Below are 19,023 nucleotides of genomic sequence, written 5' to 3'. Positions count from 1 at the left end.
TATATATATATATATGTGTGTGTGTGTGTGTGTGTGTGTATAGAGCTAGAAATACAGCTAGATCCAGCTACAAACTAAAAATAAAAATACAATTTATGGAAATTAATTTGCCAAGTTAATTGAATTAATTCAAAGTACATTTATAATCAACATTTCTTTTGCTCCATCTTCCATGTTTTCTTTTTCACCAATCTTATGGCATTACACTTTGGGATTGTGTGCCAAATTTGGCCTTTTGGAATAAACCTCAGCACACACCTATAATGCTTTAAAATGCAGCCTACATAGGCAGCTCACCTGTGTAACGTCAAAACTAAACTTCTGATCAGACTAAACCAAAGTATATATTCAAGAACAAAGAAAACGAGAGAAAAGAGCTTGCCATCTGTCTAATGCTAATTTAAGCCCGCTTATGTTTGGTTTTGTGATTTTGCTGGACTGCAGCACTGATAGATCCTGCTGTTATTTTATTCTCTTTGCAGGATCAACTGTTCTATAACAAGGGCTCAAAACAATGCCTGACCGCTCGACATGAGAACCCCTCTCTAGTGCCCTGCAATCCAGCTGACAAGTACCAGCTCTGGGTCTTCACATGAACGGCGGAACCAGTGACACACACACACACACACACTCTCAGGGTCCAAAACTTAACTTCTTGCCACAGCTGCCAATGAATTCAGGAAAGTTTACATGCCAAAATTATTTCTTACTGGCCATGAAACTGTAGTTTACAGTATATGACAATTAATTACAGAGCATATTTCGACGAACAGTGCAACTCATTTGCTCTGTACCAAAACCTACATAGAAGCTGCCTTCTTAGGGAGCATCCTGATGGTCATGGAACCTCAGAAGTGACTGATTTGTAACACTCTTGATAGGGTGCAGCAGTGCCTGTCCACTTTTTCAGCATCCTTCATTCTAGAAGTGTTTTCCCCATACATTTTTCCATTTTTCAGATTTGAACCGGTCTACGAGGTGAATCACATTACAAACTTAGATTTGTACTAAAAAATGTTTAGAAATCAGACAAAAAGACAAAGGTTCTAGACTGTGTACTTAATCTTGTCACAGTTCTCTGATTGGTGGAGATTTCTCTGCAGAATCATGTGTAATCTAGTTTTTCACCAGGAATTTCACTATTTAAATAAGTTTAAATAATTTAAATAGTTTCAATAATGCAGACTGATTGCTTCAACAAAAGCATTTGAGCATAAAAGCATAAGATATTGTTAACCATTAATATCTCTACAGTACACTCTTAAAAATAAAGGTTCCAAAAGGGTGTTTTTGCAGTGATGCCATAGAAGAACAATTTTTGGTTCCCAAAAGGACCTTTCAGTGAACAGTTCCTAAAAGAACCATTTTGAAGAACATTTTAAAAGTCTAAAGAACCTTTTTCCAACTATAAATAACCTTTTCTGCATTTGAAAGGTTCCATGGAAGATATTGTTAACCATTAATATCTCTACAGTACACTCTTAAAAATAAAGGTTCCAAAAGGGTGTTTTTGCAGTGATGCCATAGAAGAACAATTTTTGGTTCCCAAAAGGACCTTTCAGTGAACAGTTCCTAAAAGAACCATTCTGAAGAATATTTTAAAAGTCTAAAGAACCTTTTTCAACTATAAATAACCTTTTCTGCATTTGAAAGGTTCCATGGATGTTCAAGGTTCTTCATAGAACCATTGATGCCAATAAAGAACCTTTATTTTTAAGAGTGCATATAATGGAATATTTACTCTCATAATCAACTGTTGCACTGTACAGGTTGTTCAGTAGAGTTTGTGTTAACATACTCCAGCAGAAAAAGTATTGTTTAAAATGCGTGTTTTCAATTAGATTTGAACTGTTTTATCTGATTCATTTGGTATTGGATGGTTTATAAGCATATTTGGGAATTCCTTAAAAATATTAAAACAAAGATGCCAAAAATTTTAATGTGAAGGGCCAAAAATCTAACTTGACTGAGGGCCAAAAGTAAATGTTGCAGTATATTCAACTATATTAAAATGTATTCAATTTTTAAGTAAAGAACAATAAATAATTTGCTTTGAAATGCTGCAATTTTTTTTATCATATTGTTTTTTTTATTCCTATGCAAAAATAAAACAAACAAAAAAAGTTTTTATATATTTTTAAATCATCCTCTTCTGATATAGCATGGCGGACCAAATCAAGGTGATTACAGACCAAACTGGGGGCATCTTTGTATTACAAGTATTGGAAACATGAGCAGAATAATCAAATTCCCATTCTTATTTCTAATTAACATTTATCTTAACTCATTCACCATCTTAGATTGTGGATCTTAGACTTTTTTTTACAGAGCATCTTGCAGTGCATAATGGGATTGCCTTCCTTTTCAGCAGCTCCCTTTTTATGATTTATGATCAAATGATCATACGATCAGTCTCACAGTCACAGTTAAACGGAGTAATATTGCAGATCTTTATAAAATCAAAGACAAACCATGTGTTATTTACTTGCCAAAGCAAATTGGTTATTTGTGTCTGATGCATTGCAAGTGTTAATTTTGGACCCTGAACACACACAAGCACAAGAGTCTTCTGTATGACACAGACCTTTAATTTATTTTTGTATGTGGAAAATATTGCTGCTGGAGAAGTTGGAATATAAAAGCGGAGCACATACAGACATTCCTGGCTATAGGGGCCGAGGCACGTGCAGTGATGTGAAGTTTTATTTTCTCTCTGTCTTTCTCTCCATTTCACTCCATTATGTCTGAAAAACTACAGGACGTGTGTACTCACGTGGTGACTTTTCTAGTTTTTATACCGGATGAGCTCAACCACAGTGATGATGACTATCAGTCGCATTCTCTGAATGAACTGCAGATTAAGGACGCAACATGCAGATTTTACAGCACCAAAGACTTCCTGAAAGTATTTGCTTCATATTCACTTTTCACAAAGTGAGGTTGTTCTTTTCTTTTTTCTTTAAATGTAGTGAAACAAAGTTCTCATTACAGGTCAAATATTTTAAATGGAATTTCTGTGGGATGGTCTTATGTTTTTAGCCATTTAAACCATTTTTTGTTTTATTTTACCAAATTGAAATATGTTGTGTTTTATTAGATGTTACTTTTGTATATTCTGACATGCTGTTGAACATTGTGAATATTTGATTAGAGCCTGAAGGCACAGTATCACACAGTGAATGACAGAGACCGGCAGTAGAGGGCGCTGTTATACAAGCGTCTGCCTTCAGAACATTCAGTCTTGACACGAAGAACAGAACGAACCACAAAACATCAGGCCAGAAACCTATTTTTAAAAATTACATCAGGTGTTTACATCGATCAGAAGATTCACAAATTTGGTTTATAAGCCACCGTTCCATAATAATGCCATGAAGAGATGTAGATTAATTGTCTTTGCTTAGAATATATTTTGTAACGACAACAAAGAACGAATTCATTTTTGTAAGAGTGTTTCGGAATTACATAAAAGAAACTAAGAGTTCCTATTAAAGATGGAGAAATGTAATGCTTTAGATGCTTTTATTGGTTCTGTCTGTCTGTCCGTCCGTCCATCCGTCTGTCATCTATCTGTCTCTCTCTTTCTGTCTTTGTGTGTGTGTGTGTCTGTCTGTCTGTCTGTCTTTGTGTCTGTCTGTCTCTCTGTCTTTGTGTCTGTGTCTCTCTGTCTTTGTGTCTGTCTCTCTGTCTTTGTGTCTGTCTCTCTGTCCGTCTTTGTGTCTGTCTGTCTCTGTCTTTGTGTCTGTCTGTTTGTCTCTCTGTCTTTGTGTCTGTCTGCCTTCTGTCTGTCTCTCTCTCTGTTTGTCTGTCATCTATCTGTCTCTCTCTCTCTGTCTGTCCTTGTGTGTGTGTGTGTGTGTGTGTGTGTGTCTGTCTGTCTCTCTGTCTTTGTGTCTGTCTGTCTCTCTGTCTCTGTGTCTATCTGTCTCTGTGTCTGTCTGTATCTGTCTCTGTGTCTGTCTGTCTATCTGTCTCTGTGTCTGTCTCTCTGTCCGTCTTTGTGTCTGTCTGTCTCTGTCTTTGTGTCTGTCTGTTTGTCTCTCTGTCTTTGTGTCTGTCTGCCATCTGTCTGTCTCTCTCTCTGTTTGTCTGTCATCTATCTGTCTCTCTCTCTCTGTCTGTCCTTGTGTGTGTGTGTGTGTGTGTGTGTGTGTCTGTCTGTCTCTCTGTCTTTGTGTCTGTCTGTCTCTCTGTCTCTGTGTCTATCTGTCTCTGTGTCTGTCTGTATCTGTCTCTGTGTCTGTCTGTCTATCTGTCTCTGTGTCTGTCTGTCTATCTGTCTCTCTATCTGTCTCTGTGTCTGTCTGTCTATCTGTCTCTCTATCTGTCTCTGTGTCTGTCTGTCTATCTGTCTCTCTATCTGTCTCTGTGTCTGTCTGTCTATCTGTCTCTCTATCTGTCTCTGTGTCTGTCTGTCTATCTGTCTCTCTATCTGTCTCTGTGTCTGTCTGTCTATCTGTCTCTCTATCTGTCTCTGTGTCTGTCTTTCTGTCTGTCTCTGTGTCTGTCTCTCTGTCCGTCTTTGTGTCTGTCTGTCTCTCTGTCCGTCTTTGTGTCTGTCTGTCTCTCTGTCTGTTCTGTCTGAACTTCCCATTTACTCCTTTTCCCATTTAGAGATTTATGACGCAACAAGAAGCGCTTTAACAAAGAGAATTTTTATTCAATACATACCGTTTAAGGAACGCACAATAAATACACACTATAATAGATCATTCATAAGAAATACTGAAAACAGAAGGAGAACTGCGATTCTAACTGGTAACATGATATGACGACTCCTGTCTGCTGCCAGTTCATCCGGTCCCGCTGTAGTACAGGCTTCAATGACATTACATCTGTATACGTGTCTTTCATATCCCATAATGCATCAAAGACTGAGGTCTGTTGTACCAGCACTGTGTGTGTAAGTCAAGAGGTGAAGTAAAGACAAATCTGGACCAATGTCCAGACAATAAATCATAGAAGGCAAAAACACAGAGTGAATTTGCTTTCATAGAATCTGAAACGATGCCAAAAATGAATTAGAAAATTAAGGCATTCGCTTTGAAGTAAACCATTGATCCAATGCTGCTGCCCAGATTACCATCGCAACATTCAGTATTTTCCTTTTTTTTGAAAACACATCAAATCTCTTTATTTGTTTTATTTTTAAAGGCGAAGTATGTCATTTCTGCACCACTGGCAGTGGCAGCCACGAGTGTTTTTTTAGGATGTTTTGGGTGGATGCTCAAAATTGTGAAATTGTTCAATGTTATGACAAGTCTTAAATATGACTTTAAAAGTAAAAAGTGACAAAATTCTGAGGTATAAAGTCATAATTGTGACAAAATTGTGACAAAAAAAGTAGATGAAAGTCAGAATTATGAGATGAAAAAAATCCAAATTATGACATCCAAAGACAAAATTGACAAAAAGTAAAAATTAGATAAACAGTTGGAATTTGGCGATAAAAAGTCATAATTATTACAAAAAGTTGAAATTGTGAGCAATTATGATGTCAAAAGGGGAAAGTGACAAAAAGTCAAAATTATGACTTTTTATGGCAATTTATGACTTGTAGTCACAATTACGACTATATTATAATTTTGTCATAGTTTTTTTAGATTTTAGATTTCATAGATTATTTTTGTATCGTATTGATGAGTATGTCATAATTTTGACTATCTCATATTTATGACTTAGTATGTCATAATTATGATTTTGTCACAATTATGATTTTTAAATGTAAACTTTTAGTCATAATTTAAAATGTCATATTTATGAAATGTATGATAATATTATGTGCCGAAAATGAGTTTCCATACGGAAAGGTAATCGCACACCACTCAAAGCAAAGCATTTTGAGGTATATTTCATGTTTGTAGCATAAAGAGTTGTTTAATGTGTAAGGTTAAAGGTCCTACTTATAGTTGCTTACTTATAGTAAGCTGGGATACAAGTTTTAAATGACACACTTCACCTTTAAGGATCTGGTTATTTCGTTACCGCCCCACGGGGTGAGGTCACGCTACAATGTTGATGACATAAAAGGCATTTGATTGTCCTGTCTTGAGCTTATTGAGGGACATTCTCCATTGGACAATGACTCTCTTTCATCAAGCGGATAAACAAACTGACAGATGCATCATAAGGTTTGTGCGTTAAAAACAGCTTCATCTCAACTCGTCAGTGCTTTAAGGTAATATTTCACACAAAAATGATTATTCTGTGATTATTTAAACACCCTCATGTCATAGCATGAAGATTTTTCTCTTTTTTTTAGGAGACAAAATAACAGCATTCGAGTTGGGAATGACCTGGATGAGGGTGAGTACATAATGACAGAATATTTATTTTTGAGTGAACTTTCCCTTTAACACGGGAGAAAATCTGATGTGAAATAAATTCACTCCTTTCAATGAACATTAGCTTTCATGTGTGGCATTATCACACTGTAAACTATTGCACTTAACAAATTACTCTTCAGAATTATTTATTCAGTCAAAGCTGATTTTTAAATTAAATAACGATGACAAGAATTATTCTCTTTTTTCCTCTCAAAATCTTAAGCTATTGAGAGAATATTTTCACATCATGCCATAAAATATTTATCACTATAAATTGAGAAAAATCACCTTCCTGGCCTCCATCCATTCAATGCTTTCAGTTATGCAATAAATGTAAAGTATTACCTTGTACAAACCTAATATGAGCTCATTTGTATTCTAGACTTTGTAATTTAAACACTTTTAAAAATCATCTTCGCCTGACAGAAACGGAATGCTTCGTTCGCAGTAACTTGATGCATTTCAAAGTGCATTTCATCAGAAATCCCTGTATAATCCCAAAGATATTTTAAGACTTTAGTATCTCAGAGTTTCATAAGACAAAGAGTCTGATCATTTTCATTATGGTAATCTGGTTTAAAAGGTTAAATCTGTTATCTAACTACCTTCTGTCTACTATCTGCCATTTTAAACAAATGCAGATAGATATGATATATATTTTTTTGTTAGTGTCATGGAAAAATCATCCTTCATGTCTCCACTAAAAACTTGGAGATATGTTATTAAAACTTCATTTAGGGCTGTGTTCGGAATAGCGTGCTAACATACCACTATATATACACAGTATGTACTGCACACCATACTGTATCCAAAAATGTGGTGCACTTCACAAAAGTAACATGAGGGACAATTTTGTTTTTCTTGATTTTTTTTTCCTAGACATTATTTAATCTCAAATGTTTCATATGACTTTTTATATGAAAATAGGTAAACTAACTTTTTCATTATTATTTTAAAATAGTTGCTAGTGAAAGCTTGTTTCTGCCACGAGATGAAAAAATATAAGGTAACTATCACTTTATATCTTACAATTCAGACTTTTTTGTCTCAGAATTCTGAGAAAAATGAAAAAAATTGCAAGATATAAACTCAGAATTGCAAGATGTCAACTTAGAATTGTGAGATATAAACTCCCAATTGCGAGAAAAGTCAGAATTGAATATAAAAGCCACAATTCACTTTTTTATTTTGTGGCGGAAACTAAAAACAACTGCAAGATGTAAACTCGGAATTGTGAATTCAGTCAGAATTCTAAGTTTATATCTCTTTTTTTTATATTTATTTTTGGCATTTTTTTCTTTTATTGTGATAGGATAGTTTAGAGTTTACAGGAAGCATATTGGGAGAGGGAGGGGGGTGTGATCGGGAAAGGTCCTCGAGCCGACGCACTGCCCACAAGGCTAACAGCGCTGACATATATATCTTGCAGTTCTGAGAAAAAAAAGTCATCATTGTGAGATAACTTCAGAATTATAAGCAAAAAAAAATTTGAGATAAAAAATGCAATTACATTTTTTTTTATCCTGTGGTGGAAACAAGCTTCCATAATTATACAGATCATATACTACGCAGTAAGTAGTCGGCAAGTATTCCATTCCAAACACAGCCATAGTCATGGCACGGTACCAGATAGCCCCGCCCCCTTTAGTGCTCAGGTAACAATTGGTTGCGGTTCTTTATAAAATCAGCCAATGGAAAAGTGCAATTATGTTGAGGAAATGTATCGTGTTCACAACTTAAATGTCATGGTTTTGGTTTTGTAAGCAAAGGCAAATGAACAGCACACATTTTAAGAGCCGTTTTCATGCTTTCACCAACTCTTTAAAGCATGAAGTATGTGTACGAAAACGCAACAGTATTATTTTCTCTTTTACAGTACATCGAACTCTTACAAAACCATAAACCAGCGATGAAAGCTAAAACAAAAACATGCTTTTATCAAACATTTAGATATAGACTTACTTCAGAACACTAACAGCAACAATCTTTTTTTCTATTTTCTTTTTTTGCACCACTGACACAGATACATAGAAAAGTTCTGTCCACATCTCTGCTCAAAACTAGAACTTTTGAAATTACAAGAAACATTGCACGAGCCTAAGGCCAGGAATATACTTTATGCCAGTACGTAAACGCTTGGCCAACGTTTTGCAAGCGTGGACCTAAAGTTCACCCAAAAATTACAATTCTGTCTTTTTTTCACCCTCGTGTCTTTCCAAACTTTCTCTCTTCTGCAGAACATACAAGAAGTTAGTGTGAACAACGTTGGACTCCAAGCAATATTGGACCCCATTTACTATGAAGGTAGAATGACGTCAAAAAGATTTGCATACGCAGATCGGTTTATTTCGGGAACTTTTTGCCCCACATGCACAACAAGTCATTTAGACATTTGCAACAGTTAGTTTTTTTACATATACAGATTGGTTTTATGCAGTCAATCCGTTTTGCAGTTCTTTAAACTGTTGTTTTCGCTTGCAAATCACTGTTCACAGGCTTGCAGTGCTTTTGACCGTCTTTTGGCGAAAAAAACGTGCCAAAAGTGTAAGCGCGGAAAAATGGAAGTCAGAAGCATGCAGATCATATTTATTTTGCGTTAGCATGAAGCTGCAGTTTCACAATACATGAATTACACTTACGAATAACAGTAAAATGCTGCAAATAATTTTTTCTTGCGCTTGAAACACGATTTACACCTTTACAAAGCTTCTCTTGCGCATGCAAATTTAATTTACGCTTACAGTCTTATGTACACTTCCACAACTCTTACCCTGCGTATGCAAATCTTTTTGACGTCATTCTACCTTCATAATTTACCTTAATTTTATGGACAAAAAAACACATTTTTAATTTTTTAAAATATCTTCTTTTGCGGTCCAAAACAGGTTTGGAATGACATAAGGGTGAGTAATCATGACAGTGCTTCATTTTTAGGTGGACTGTGCCTTTAAGTTCTTGCTCTAGTGGTAATAAACCTCAAGGGGGTGCTATAATACCTACTAATGTCTGTTGATTTAAAAACAATGGTTCTCATTTATCACTAAGCACTTGTATGCATGAATTTGTGCTTGAAATCTGTGTACGAATGTTTCATGAACAAATCAAGAACTTTCATACTAAAATTTAATGTAAATTTACGGGAAAAAATTGGAGCAACTGAAACCACATGTATGAAAAAAACAAATACTGGTGGCATTATAATCATGTTAAGATGAAATTAATCATTTTATAATCATGTTAAGATGGATTGTCACCACCTTTCTCCCCGTTACAGATGACCCTGGCTGAAAGCAATAAAAGAATGTTGAAAAAAAAAGGTTGTGGAAAAATACCCTTATATGGAGATGGCTTAGGCGTGTTTTATGCAAATTACTAAATTCAGTTGAGGTTGAGAATGCACATAGGCAGTTCTCCTGTATGTACAAATGCAAAATATTCCACGCAATTATTAGTGAATAAGACCCATTTCATTATTGAAATCAAGCTTGCGTAGCTAGAAGCGTTTGCGTTAACGTACTTGCGTAGAGTGTTTCCAACCTAAAGCTTATACGCTCTGATTTTGCGGTTTAAATCGTTTTTGTTCTTTGCAAAGTTCAGTAAAAATACATATTTTTGGATCCGCCAAACGTTAAACAGGAAAACGAAACGTTCATGTGCAGAATCGAAAGCTGCTTTTATACTCTCGCTCCGCTCTCTGAATCTAAACCGGAGTGGGCTCAGTGAAAGCGTCCAGTAAAGTAGGTCCTTTCGTGTTGTCCGCTAGCGAAACTTCGGGCAGATTGTGAGACATCTCCTTTGGCTGTTCAGCTACGAAACAGCTCCCGTTGGCGTTGTAACTCGTATCCTGTGTATTGTTGTTCAGATAGTTTTGGAATTCCATCTGGCTCAGCTCTCCTGATTGGCTGAGGAAGGTCCCTTTGGATTGGATGCTTTTATCCGGCTCTGAGGCGCAACAGCCAATCACGGCCAAGTGGTGATTGGCATATGGCTGCTCGGGCTGCTGGGAGTAGTCCGTGTATTGGTCAGCGGTCACATTGTAAGGACCCTGAGACATGACCCTACTGGAGTCATTAACCTTGTCTTGATAAGATGCCATGTCCCCTACGGGCTCACTAGATTGGTTGGCGGAGGCTAAAAGTGTGGGCGGAGTAGCGTTTTCCATTTGGTAGTACTCCGCAGTGGAGTTGATGAAGTATGAGTTGCCATTAGTTTGGTTGTCGGACGCGACCGTATTCTCAGAGTAACACATCACGGAAGGGGGTGGAGCCACTTCGCTATTGGCCAATCCTGTGTCAAACTCCTTCGTCTTGTCTTCATCCTCATTGTCGTCTTCCTCCTCAGAGTCGCTGTTCGCTAAACTCTGCGTGCTGGAATCGGATAGACTGCACAGACTGCTGCTCTCATCCTCGTCCTCATCGTTCTCATCTTCTTCATCATCTTCATCCTCTTCCTCATCTTCCTCATCCTCGTCATCTTCTTCCTCCTCCTCCTCCTCCTCCAAGGTGTCGTCCATGTCGTCGCCGGCCTGCAGGTGCATGATGGTGGTCTGCGGGACTGTATCCGGGATCGCGTATTCCAGCGCATGCTGACCTGTCGCCAGCGGGCTACAGTGACCGTTCGGGTCGCCGTGGAAACCGTTGCCGGTCGGCGCGACGACGCCGGAATTCTGCTGCTGCTCGCGGCTCTTCTCGAGTTCCAGCTTCATGATGGTGTGCAGGAAGTGAGTCCGAACTCGGATGGGGTTAAACTCGATCCTGCCGGCCGCGTTGCTGCAGCCCTCTTTTGTGCAGCCGCACGGGAACGACATACGGTCCACCTGTGGACATCCAATAACACTTGAGCACCGGCCAGTTTTGGATGGTTTGAATTACACACAGCAGGAATGGTCTAAATAAAGCTCCTCGCTCTTCTGAAGGCCTGATGCACTGGGTAAAATTTAACCAGCTGTATCAGTCAGATCTAATCGGTTCTATCAGGGCATACCTCCATTAAACTTTATCGCTGGACATCTTAATCATTTATGCTTGTTAGTCTGCCATGTTAAATTTCCTTGACAGGGTTTGTTTTACTACAGTATGGCGAAGGAGGGCTCTCTTGAGGAATGCAAATCAGCTCCTGATGTGGTTCTAAACTGGGTGAGTCTTATACAACGTGTCACAAACATGTTGGGCTCATAGTTCACCTCAAAATAATAAAAATTGCTCAATAAAGACTATTTTTATGACCATTAAAATTGTTTTGCATTATATTCATGACAATTAAGCACATTTTAACACATAAGTGTCATGTGATAATTATTTATTTATTTTCCTAAGTTATATAATATAAATACAAATAAACTCATGGATTAAAAAAAATAATAATAATAATGTATACCATTTTAAAAGTAAAAAAATTTTAAATAATTGCTAATATAAAAATAATATAATATAGAATATTTACATTTAAAATATTTTTTTAAACAGTATGAATTAAATACAGTACAACAAATATGACCACGATGTCTAAATATTTTACAAAGACTGTAAAAAATACATTATTATTTTAGAATTAGAATCATCACTGACAACTGTAAAAATTATCTAAAGTAAAATGTTGGTACGGTAATAAAAATTTGGGAGCTAAATAATGGCATAATACAACAAAAAAATGAACATTAATAGTAAATATAAAAATATTTACATAATAAAAATGTAAATGACAAAGTGCATTATTTTAATGGTGATATAAATAATTTTAGCATGCTATTACCTAAAAGTAATACACACTTATTAAATTTATCATCATTATTGCTTTTTTAAGGTGAAAAGTGACCCAGGTATCTTTTTGTGAGACCAGCCTGAATATTTATTTATTAAATTATGAATTATATAAATAATTAACTCACACTAGAATTCCTCTGCAATGATACCATGTTTTGTGTGTAATGTGCGTGTTTGCTGATCATACCTGACACTTGATGCCAGCGAGGCTGCATGTGCAGGTCTCCGGGTCACAGAAGAGTCTGCAGTCGCAGCCACAGTCTTCCCTGGACACCCTGATGGCCCGTAGCTCATGTTTCTCCTCCACATCGAGCTTCTTGACGCCGGATGAGCGCAGCAGAGCGCGCCGCTTCTTAGTGGTCAATGGCTGAAGGAAAAAGTATTCATCCACCTCTGTGTTATCAATATCCAGGTCATCATCAGAGATGTCGTCCAGCGTGAGAGCATTGGCCTCCTCGGACTCCACCGAGCCGTTCTTTGTCAACTGAGGACGATACGAAAGGTGAAATATTAAAGACATTTGCACAGCAATATATGCGTAACAAAAGAATCGTTTGCTTACCCGCAGCCGAATAGAGTTGAGTTTCTCCTCTTTCAGGTGATCTCGGAGCATGTCTCTGTGGATTCTCTCCTGCTCCATGGCGAACTCTCCCAGTGTATACTGCCGCACGCAGCTGTGTCTGCTGGACATGCCCAGCGTACTGCCACCCTGACTGGGCACGCTGGTGAATCCCTGCCTCCGGCTGAAGTAATACACGGTCACCTTCTCAAAGTGCACCCTCCTCGTCCTCATCCGCTTCTCCCGCTTCAGTATCGAGGACGCTAGAAAGACATTAAAGGTAAATAAAATTACAGTTCGGTTATTCAATTTGAAGGACACTGATATGCATCTTTCCAGTAACAGTGCAGTACGTCTGAGCGATTCGTGGACTGGGAAATAGGGCTGAGTGATGCATTAAATATTTACAATATATTTGATTTTATTGACTGTATGAAAGTACTGATATTGTGAATTTCACAATGATTAATTTATATTAAATGTATGCATTTACATGTACATTTAGAAATTGGGAGATGCTTTTATCCAAAGCAACTTTTCCATTCATGGTTTACCTTATCAGTTCATGCATTCCCTGGGAATTGAACCCATGACCTTGACATTGCTAGCACCATACAATAATGCATATTCAGTATATAGTGGCTTTGATTTAAACCTCCTAACTGAGATTGTTCAGAAGTCTGATTCAACAAATCTGTTCTTTTAGATTTAAACTAATTTATTCAAAATCCTTCTGATTTAACAATTAATTTAACATTGCCTCTGCATGGCATTTTACTTGCTTTAAAATGTGTGTAAAAAAGATGGATGGATGGATAGATAACTAGATTATTAGGTATTATATTGGTGGATAAGAATAAAAATAAATAAATGTAGTGAAAAACAGTCAGAAACACTCCTGTTTATTTTTAAAAGAAGTGTCTTATGCTGCCCAAGGCTTTACATGTTTGATAAAAATACATTAAAAACAGTAATATTGTGAAATATTATTACAATTTAAAATAATTGGTTTCTATGTGAATATTTTTTTTAAATGTAATTTATTTCTGTGATCAAAGCTGAATTTCAGCATCATTACTCCAGTCTTCAGTGTCACATGATTTTTCAGAAATCATTCTAATATGTTGATTTGCTGCTCAGGAAACATTTCGGATTATTATCAATGTTGAAAACAGTTGTGCTGTTTCATATTTTTATGGAAACCTTGATACATTTTTCAGGATTCTTTGATGAATAGAAATTTAAAAAACAGCATTTTTTTTAAATGGAAATCTTTTGTTAGTAGTGTTTACTTATTACAATATTGAAATATATTCTTTGTAAGCTATGTCATGCAGCTGTATTAGTAAGCTATCCTCGTCAGTGCGCCTCTAGCGGCTCCTTCAGTTCTCTGCATGCCACCGGCTCCTATTGTTTGGCTATTTAAAGGGGGATGGTAAATATACCCTATATAAATATCCCCAGTTTTGGCCTCCACAAGAGTGGAGTTTCCCTGATACTCTCTCCCACAGCTCCCTTCATGTCTGACACAAACAGGACAAATAAGAACCATCTGCTGCTGCCGGTCCCCCGCCCAGAACCACCAGCAGAATACATTACACACACACACATGAATGTGTGCACTGCACTTAACCCAGTCTGACTCAGGAACTCCAGCAGAATTGAAGCACAGTCATTCACTGCAAACAGAGCTTTCTAAGTACAGGGGCTCAGTGTGGAAGAAGAATTAGGTGTGAGTGATATGTATCTTGATTAACAGTCTTTTTTCTTTGGACATTCTTTTCTAGTATTTACCTAGTTCTGAGAATAAAAAAAAAATCTAAATTGCGAGATTTAAACCTGGGAATTCTGATGAAAAAGTCAGAATTGTGAGATGTAAGTTCAGAATTGTGAAAAAAAGATTCAAAATTGCAAGATATAAAATCTGAATTCTGAGAAAAAAGTATGAATTGTGAGATAAAGTCACAATTGTTAAATTGCAATTGCAAATTGCAAATTATATGTAAATATTTAAATATACTCTGTTGCAGAAGTAAGCTTCCATAAATTTCACCCCTAAAATAAAATGAGAAAAATAATAGTTTATTCTGCATAAAGAAATTGATGCTGGTTTTCATTATTTTCATGTCAATTAAGTAGTTTTTCCACCCAAATTCTCATTACAGTAATGAATCTAAATGTTTGCCTTTTGTATTTTCTTTGTGCTTCTCGTTATTCTCAGTGGTGATTCTCATTAGATTCTCATTACTGTAATTAAGTAACTTTAAGAAAACAATGTCTCAATGCAAAAAAAAGTCCTAAAATAGGCTTCAGTTTATGTGCAAAATACAATAAGGATGCATTATATTGATCAAAAGTGATATTTACATTTATAATGTACAAAAATATTTTTCAAATAAATGCTGTTTTTTATAACTTTATATTTATCCTATATAATATTCTATAGAAAAAAAGGTTTTCACAAAAATATGAAGCAGCACAACTTTGATAATAATCAGAAATGTTTCTTGAGCAGCAAATCAGCATATTAGAATGATTTCTGAAGGATCATGTGACACTGAAGACTGGAGTAATGATCACAGGAATATATAGAAAAAAATATATTCAAATAGAAAACAGCTATTTTGAATTTTAATAATATTTCACAATATATTCTTGTTTTTACTGTTTTTTTTTCTTCTTTACTCAAATAAATGCAGCCTTAATGAGCATAAGAGACTTCTTTCAAAATCATTTAAAAAATCTTACCGACCCCAAACTTTTGAATGGGTTGCAATAGCATGTGCATACCTAGGTATATGAATATGGCAATCATTATCATACCATGTGAAATGCCCTCAGATGCGCCACAGGGTTTGCATCTAACAGTCAATGGCTATTCATCATGTTTACTTTGCTGAAAATAGTTCCAAGGATCCAGCTCAGCAGGTTGATCTGATTGTCAGTAATTTACGATTATGAGCTACATTTCCCATCACCTCTCTCTGAAGCTGTGCTGAAAGAGCAGCGCTTTCTAAAGGAGGAAACAGACGTCCTCTGGGACTCGCTGCAGCGTGGGTCATCCGCAGACATCTGGTGCACATTTTTAATGACAGAATCAAAGTGAATGAGCATCACAAAAGAGAGGTGATGGAGAACTGAGAGCTGAAGAGCGTCAACTGCCCTCCTTTATTGGGCGTTAATTAATCTCTATTTATTTTAGAAGTTGCTGACAAAAAAGCTTCCCAAATACTGCATATTTCTAGAAATGATGACTGATGCTTTTCAGGTGAACTGCTCTTCAGCTTATCATGAAGTCAAATGCGGGCTCATGCGCACTTCAGCTTCTTAGTTGCATGAGGCCAGATGTTTTACGTTCATTGCGATGATGGATATTTTCTCAAGCCCCCTTCAGACAAGCGTGATGACGATCAATATCAAATCTCAGTGATGAATTTTCCTTTCAAAGGGCCATTTTCTCTTTTCTGCTACCAATTTCGAGCTAGCGTTTTCCCTGGGGACATTCTCTGGGAAACGGTATTTCCCATCTTCTTTCTCATATACCCACAATTCAGTGCTTTAAAGGAACGACACAACAATTTTGTGCCAGTTGTCATTAGTTTTAAAGGAACAGCTTACCAAAAAGTAAAAGTGTTACTACACATTCCATATGTGGAATGGAATGTTGGAATGCTGGAATGTTGTTTTGTTTTTTTTTCCTTTTTCCTTTTGTGTTCAACAGAAAAAATAACAGAATACATTTTTTGGGGACTATGTGACAGTGAGTAAATAATGACAAAATTACACATTAGGTAAACTACTACTTAAACATCAGAGACATGTTTTGCATTAATTCTTAGTTTTAAGACCTGGCAGCTTTTCTCTGTATGAGTATAAATACAAAATATAAACTCAATTCTGAGATAAAAATTCTAAATTGTGAGTTCTTTTTTTTTTCTTTTGAATTCTGACCTCGGATTTGCAAGTTATTCTTAACTCGAAATTCTAAGTTTATATATATATTCCAATTGTGGAAAAAAGACAGAACTGTGAGAATCAGAAAAAGTCAGAATCGTGAGATAAAAAGTCGCAATTACCCTTTTTTTAATCCTGTGGCAGAAACAAGTTTCCATAAGTAACTTAAATCAGAGCAGACTGTCTTAAAGTTGTGGCATAAACCTTGAATGCATTGCACACATTTTTGTTTTCTAATACAAATATCTAAAACATCCTTAAATCAAGATTCATTATATTGGAGATGCAAATGTAAAGTGAAGTATTTTAAATTTGAACAAAGATTATGATTATTAAGATTATGCTTAAAACAAGAACAAATATCTGTCAATGGGGAATTCAATTTTTTTTCCCTTTGAATTAAGTGAATTTTTCTGAGCCCAATGGCAGATATTTGTTCTGGTTTTAATCATAAACTCACTAGGGTTGTGACGGTGAGGAAATGTTCCCACCGCTTTTGAATTAGCGGCAGTTCGGCGTCAATTGTTTGAATGCAACTACAAAATACAACGTCAAACTCACTTTAGCCTACATATAAAACATAGAGCTTTTATTAACAAAACAAATAAAAATACACTATGCTATAGGGCAGGCTATGTCTAATATAAAATATCAAATAACTTACATAGTTTAAATGTACAAAACTGGAATCAAGTAAACATGTATAATATATAACCAAATAAATAAGAAACGTAGAAATCTGATCTGTGATGCGACTGTCGTTCGGCACGCTGCATTGAGCGGCCGCGTTCAGTTTTTAATTGTAGTGTCTGTTCTTTTACTGAACTAAATGATTTTTATTACTATAAAAAATCTAAACGACGGTGGGGGTCGGTGACGCGGTGGGCAAGTGACGTAACCGGTGTTGCGGCTTAACACCGGTATCATCGTCAGCACCGTCTATCGCGGCAAGCCTAAAACTCACTTAATTTTGATCCATTAAACAAGAACTCGTATTTGATGTCATTTTAGCAATTTACATTTATAGACCATATTTATGTATTATGTTCCTTTTTTTTTTTTTGTCCTTAAATTTTCTTGGTCTTCAAAAGTCTTCCATTTATCTTCATCAATCCTGCAGAAAGCCTCTTATTCTTTCATTTAGATATTTGATCTGTAATAATGCTGGATTGTCACAGCTTTCTGAATATTTCGTTTGATATGAGTCTCACCTGTCCGCTGCAGTGCGTGTGTTGAGGATGAGGATGATGCTGTTGAAGGATGGCTGAAGTGCGAGGCTGACGGGTTGACGCTGTCGCTGCTGTCTCCGCTCTCAGTGCTGGATATCTCCTCCTCCTCAGACTCCCTCAGTGAGGAGCAGGGTGACGCCCCCTCCACCTCCTCAAACTTCCTCTTCAGAATTCCACTCATGGCTGCCGTCAGGCTGCACCAGACAGAGAGTGCAAGTAAAAATCCCATTCATTTCAATGACATATTGTGTTATTCCAGTGATAAGTGCATTTGGATGAGACATGTTTCAGTCAGTGTGATTTCAACTACATTTCCAGAAAATTGTATTTACTAATAATCCTGGAAAGAGACTGACTGATCAAGTCACTGTTACTATAACATTACACATCCATATGTGAGTTTACACTTCCATAAACCATGCAAATGACGTAATCAAGTCTCCCCGAACTCCCCTATTTTTACATTTTATTTATTGTTTTAATATTAATATTTTTTATTTTATTGCAGAATATTCAGATATAAATAAATATATGCGGGTCAAATTAAATTTACAAAAGTGATTTTATATACATAGAAAGCATATTAAATGCAAGTAAAGTATCTACTTTAATATTTAAAATAACTTTTGTGAAAATGAAATGTTAATGATGTGGGTCCATCATCATTGAGTAAAACAGATATATTTAGGTAAAAATGAAATAACATACTTATTCTGACCTGTACTTATTAGAATATATAAAAGAAAAAGTGATCATACTACATTTTATTATGTATTATACTTTTACTGTTGCGATGTTTGAAAACCCCATTTCATCTTTGACCCATGAATATTCTCCAATTAAATTGATTATTAATATATTAATTATAAATTAAATATTACATGAATAAATAAAATATAATTAGAATATATATTTTGTACCCATTATAACTGATTATAAATATTATATAATATATACAACTTATTATAATTCTTATATATGTGACCCTGGAGCACAAAACCAGTCTTTTAAGTCGCTGGGGTATATTTGTAGCAAAAGCCAACAATACATTGTATGGGTCAAAATGATCGATTTTTATTTTATGCCAAAAATCATTAGGTAAAGATTATGTTCCTTAAAGATATTTTGTAAATTTCCTTCCATATATATATCAAAACTTAATTTCTGACTAGTAATATACATTGCTAAGAAAT

At 35.9% G+C, this 19,023-nt stretch overlaps 2 protein-coding genes and 2 long non-coding RNA genes across 7 annotated transcripts in view; 3 read left to right on the top strand and 1 right to left on the bottom strand.

Moving 5' to 3' along the window:
* LOC107674781 (polypeptide N-acetylgalactosaminyltransferase 3-like) overlaps nucleotides 1-3,011 on the top strand; it is a 20,426-nt gene extending 17,415 nt beyond the window's left edge. The window contains exons 11-12 of the mRNA XM_016468884.1: nucleotides 483-630; nucleotides 2,753-3,011. Of these exons, the coding sequence (XP_016324370.1) occupies nucleotides 483-596 (114 nt within the window). The 3' untranslated portion in view covers nucleotides 597-630; nucleotides 2,753-3,011. The remainder of the gene's footprint in view (nucleotides 1-482; nucleotides 631-2,752) is intronic.
* Nucleotides 3,012-9,182: 6,171 nt separating this feature from the next.
* Nucleotides 9,183-19,023, bottom strand: part of LOC107674773 (cysteine/serine-rich nuclear protein 3-like) — a 61,335-nt gene continuing 51,494 nt past the window's right edge. For 3 of the 4 annotated variants that reach the window (XM_016468874.1, XM_016468875.1, XM_016468877.1), the window contains 4 exons: nucleotides 17,813-18,024; nucleotides 12,651-12,910; nucleotides 12,276-12,572; nucleotides 9,183-11,142 (listed from right to left, as the gene is read on the bottom strand). In XM_016468874.1, coding sequence (XP_016324360.1) covers nucleotides 10,027-11,142; nucleotides 12,276-12,572; nucleotides 12,651-12,910; nucleotides 17,813-18,024 — 1,885 coding nt within the window. In that variant the 3' untranslated portion in view covers nucleotides 9,183-10,026. The remainder of the gene's footprint in view (nucleotides 11,143-12,275; nucleotides 12,573-12,650; nucleotides 12,911-17,812; nucleotides 18,025-19,023) is intronic. The other variant, XM_016468876.1, reaches the window with a different exon arrangement.
* On the top strand, nucleotides 11,147-12,765 carry LOC107674775 (uncharacterized). Its single transcript, XR_001632536.1, has 3 exons — nucleotides 11,147-11,461; nucleotides 12,501-12,590; nucleotides 12,687-12,765. It is a non-coding gene; the product is annotated as an uncharacterized LOC107674775 (long non-coding RNA).
* LOC107674774 (uncharacterized) overlaps nucleotides 17,972-19,023 on the top strand; it is a 9,396-nt gene continuing 8,344 nt past the window's right edge. The window contains exon 1 of the long non-coding RNA XR_001632535.1: nucleotides 17,972-18,046. This is a non-coding gene — a long non-coding RNA (uncharacterized LOC107674774). The remainder of the gene's footprint in view (nucleotides 18,047-19,023) is intronic.

The sequence above is a fragment of the Sinocyclocheilus anshuiensis genome, unplaced genomic scaffold (assembly GCF_001515605.1).
Source record: "Sinocyclocheilus anshuiensis isolate Anshui unplaced genomic scaffold, SAMN03320099.WGS_v1.1 scaffold680, whole genome shotgun sequence".
Classification (NCBI taxonomy): Eukaryota; Metazoa; Chordata; class Actinopteri; order Cypriniformes; family Cyprinidae; genus Sinocyclocheilus; species Sinocyclocheilus anshuiensis.
The sequence above is the reverse complement of the archived record's forward strand: the minus strand, read 5'-3'. Positions and strand labels throughout refer to the sequence as shown.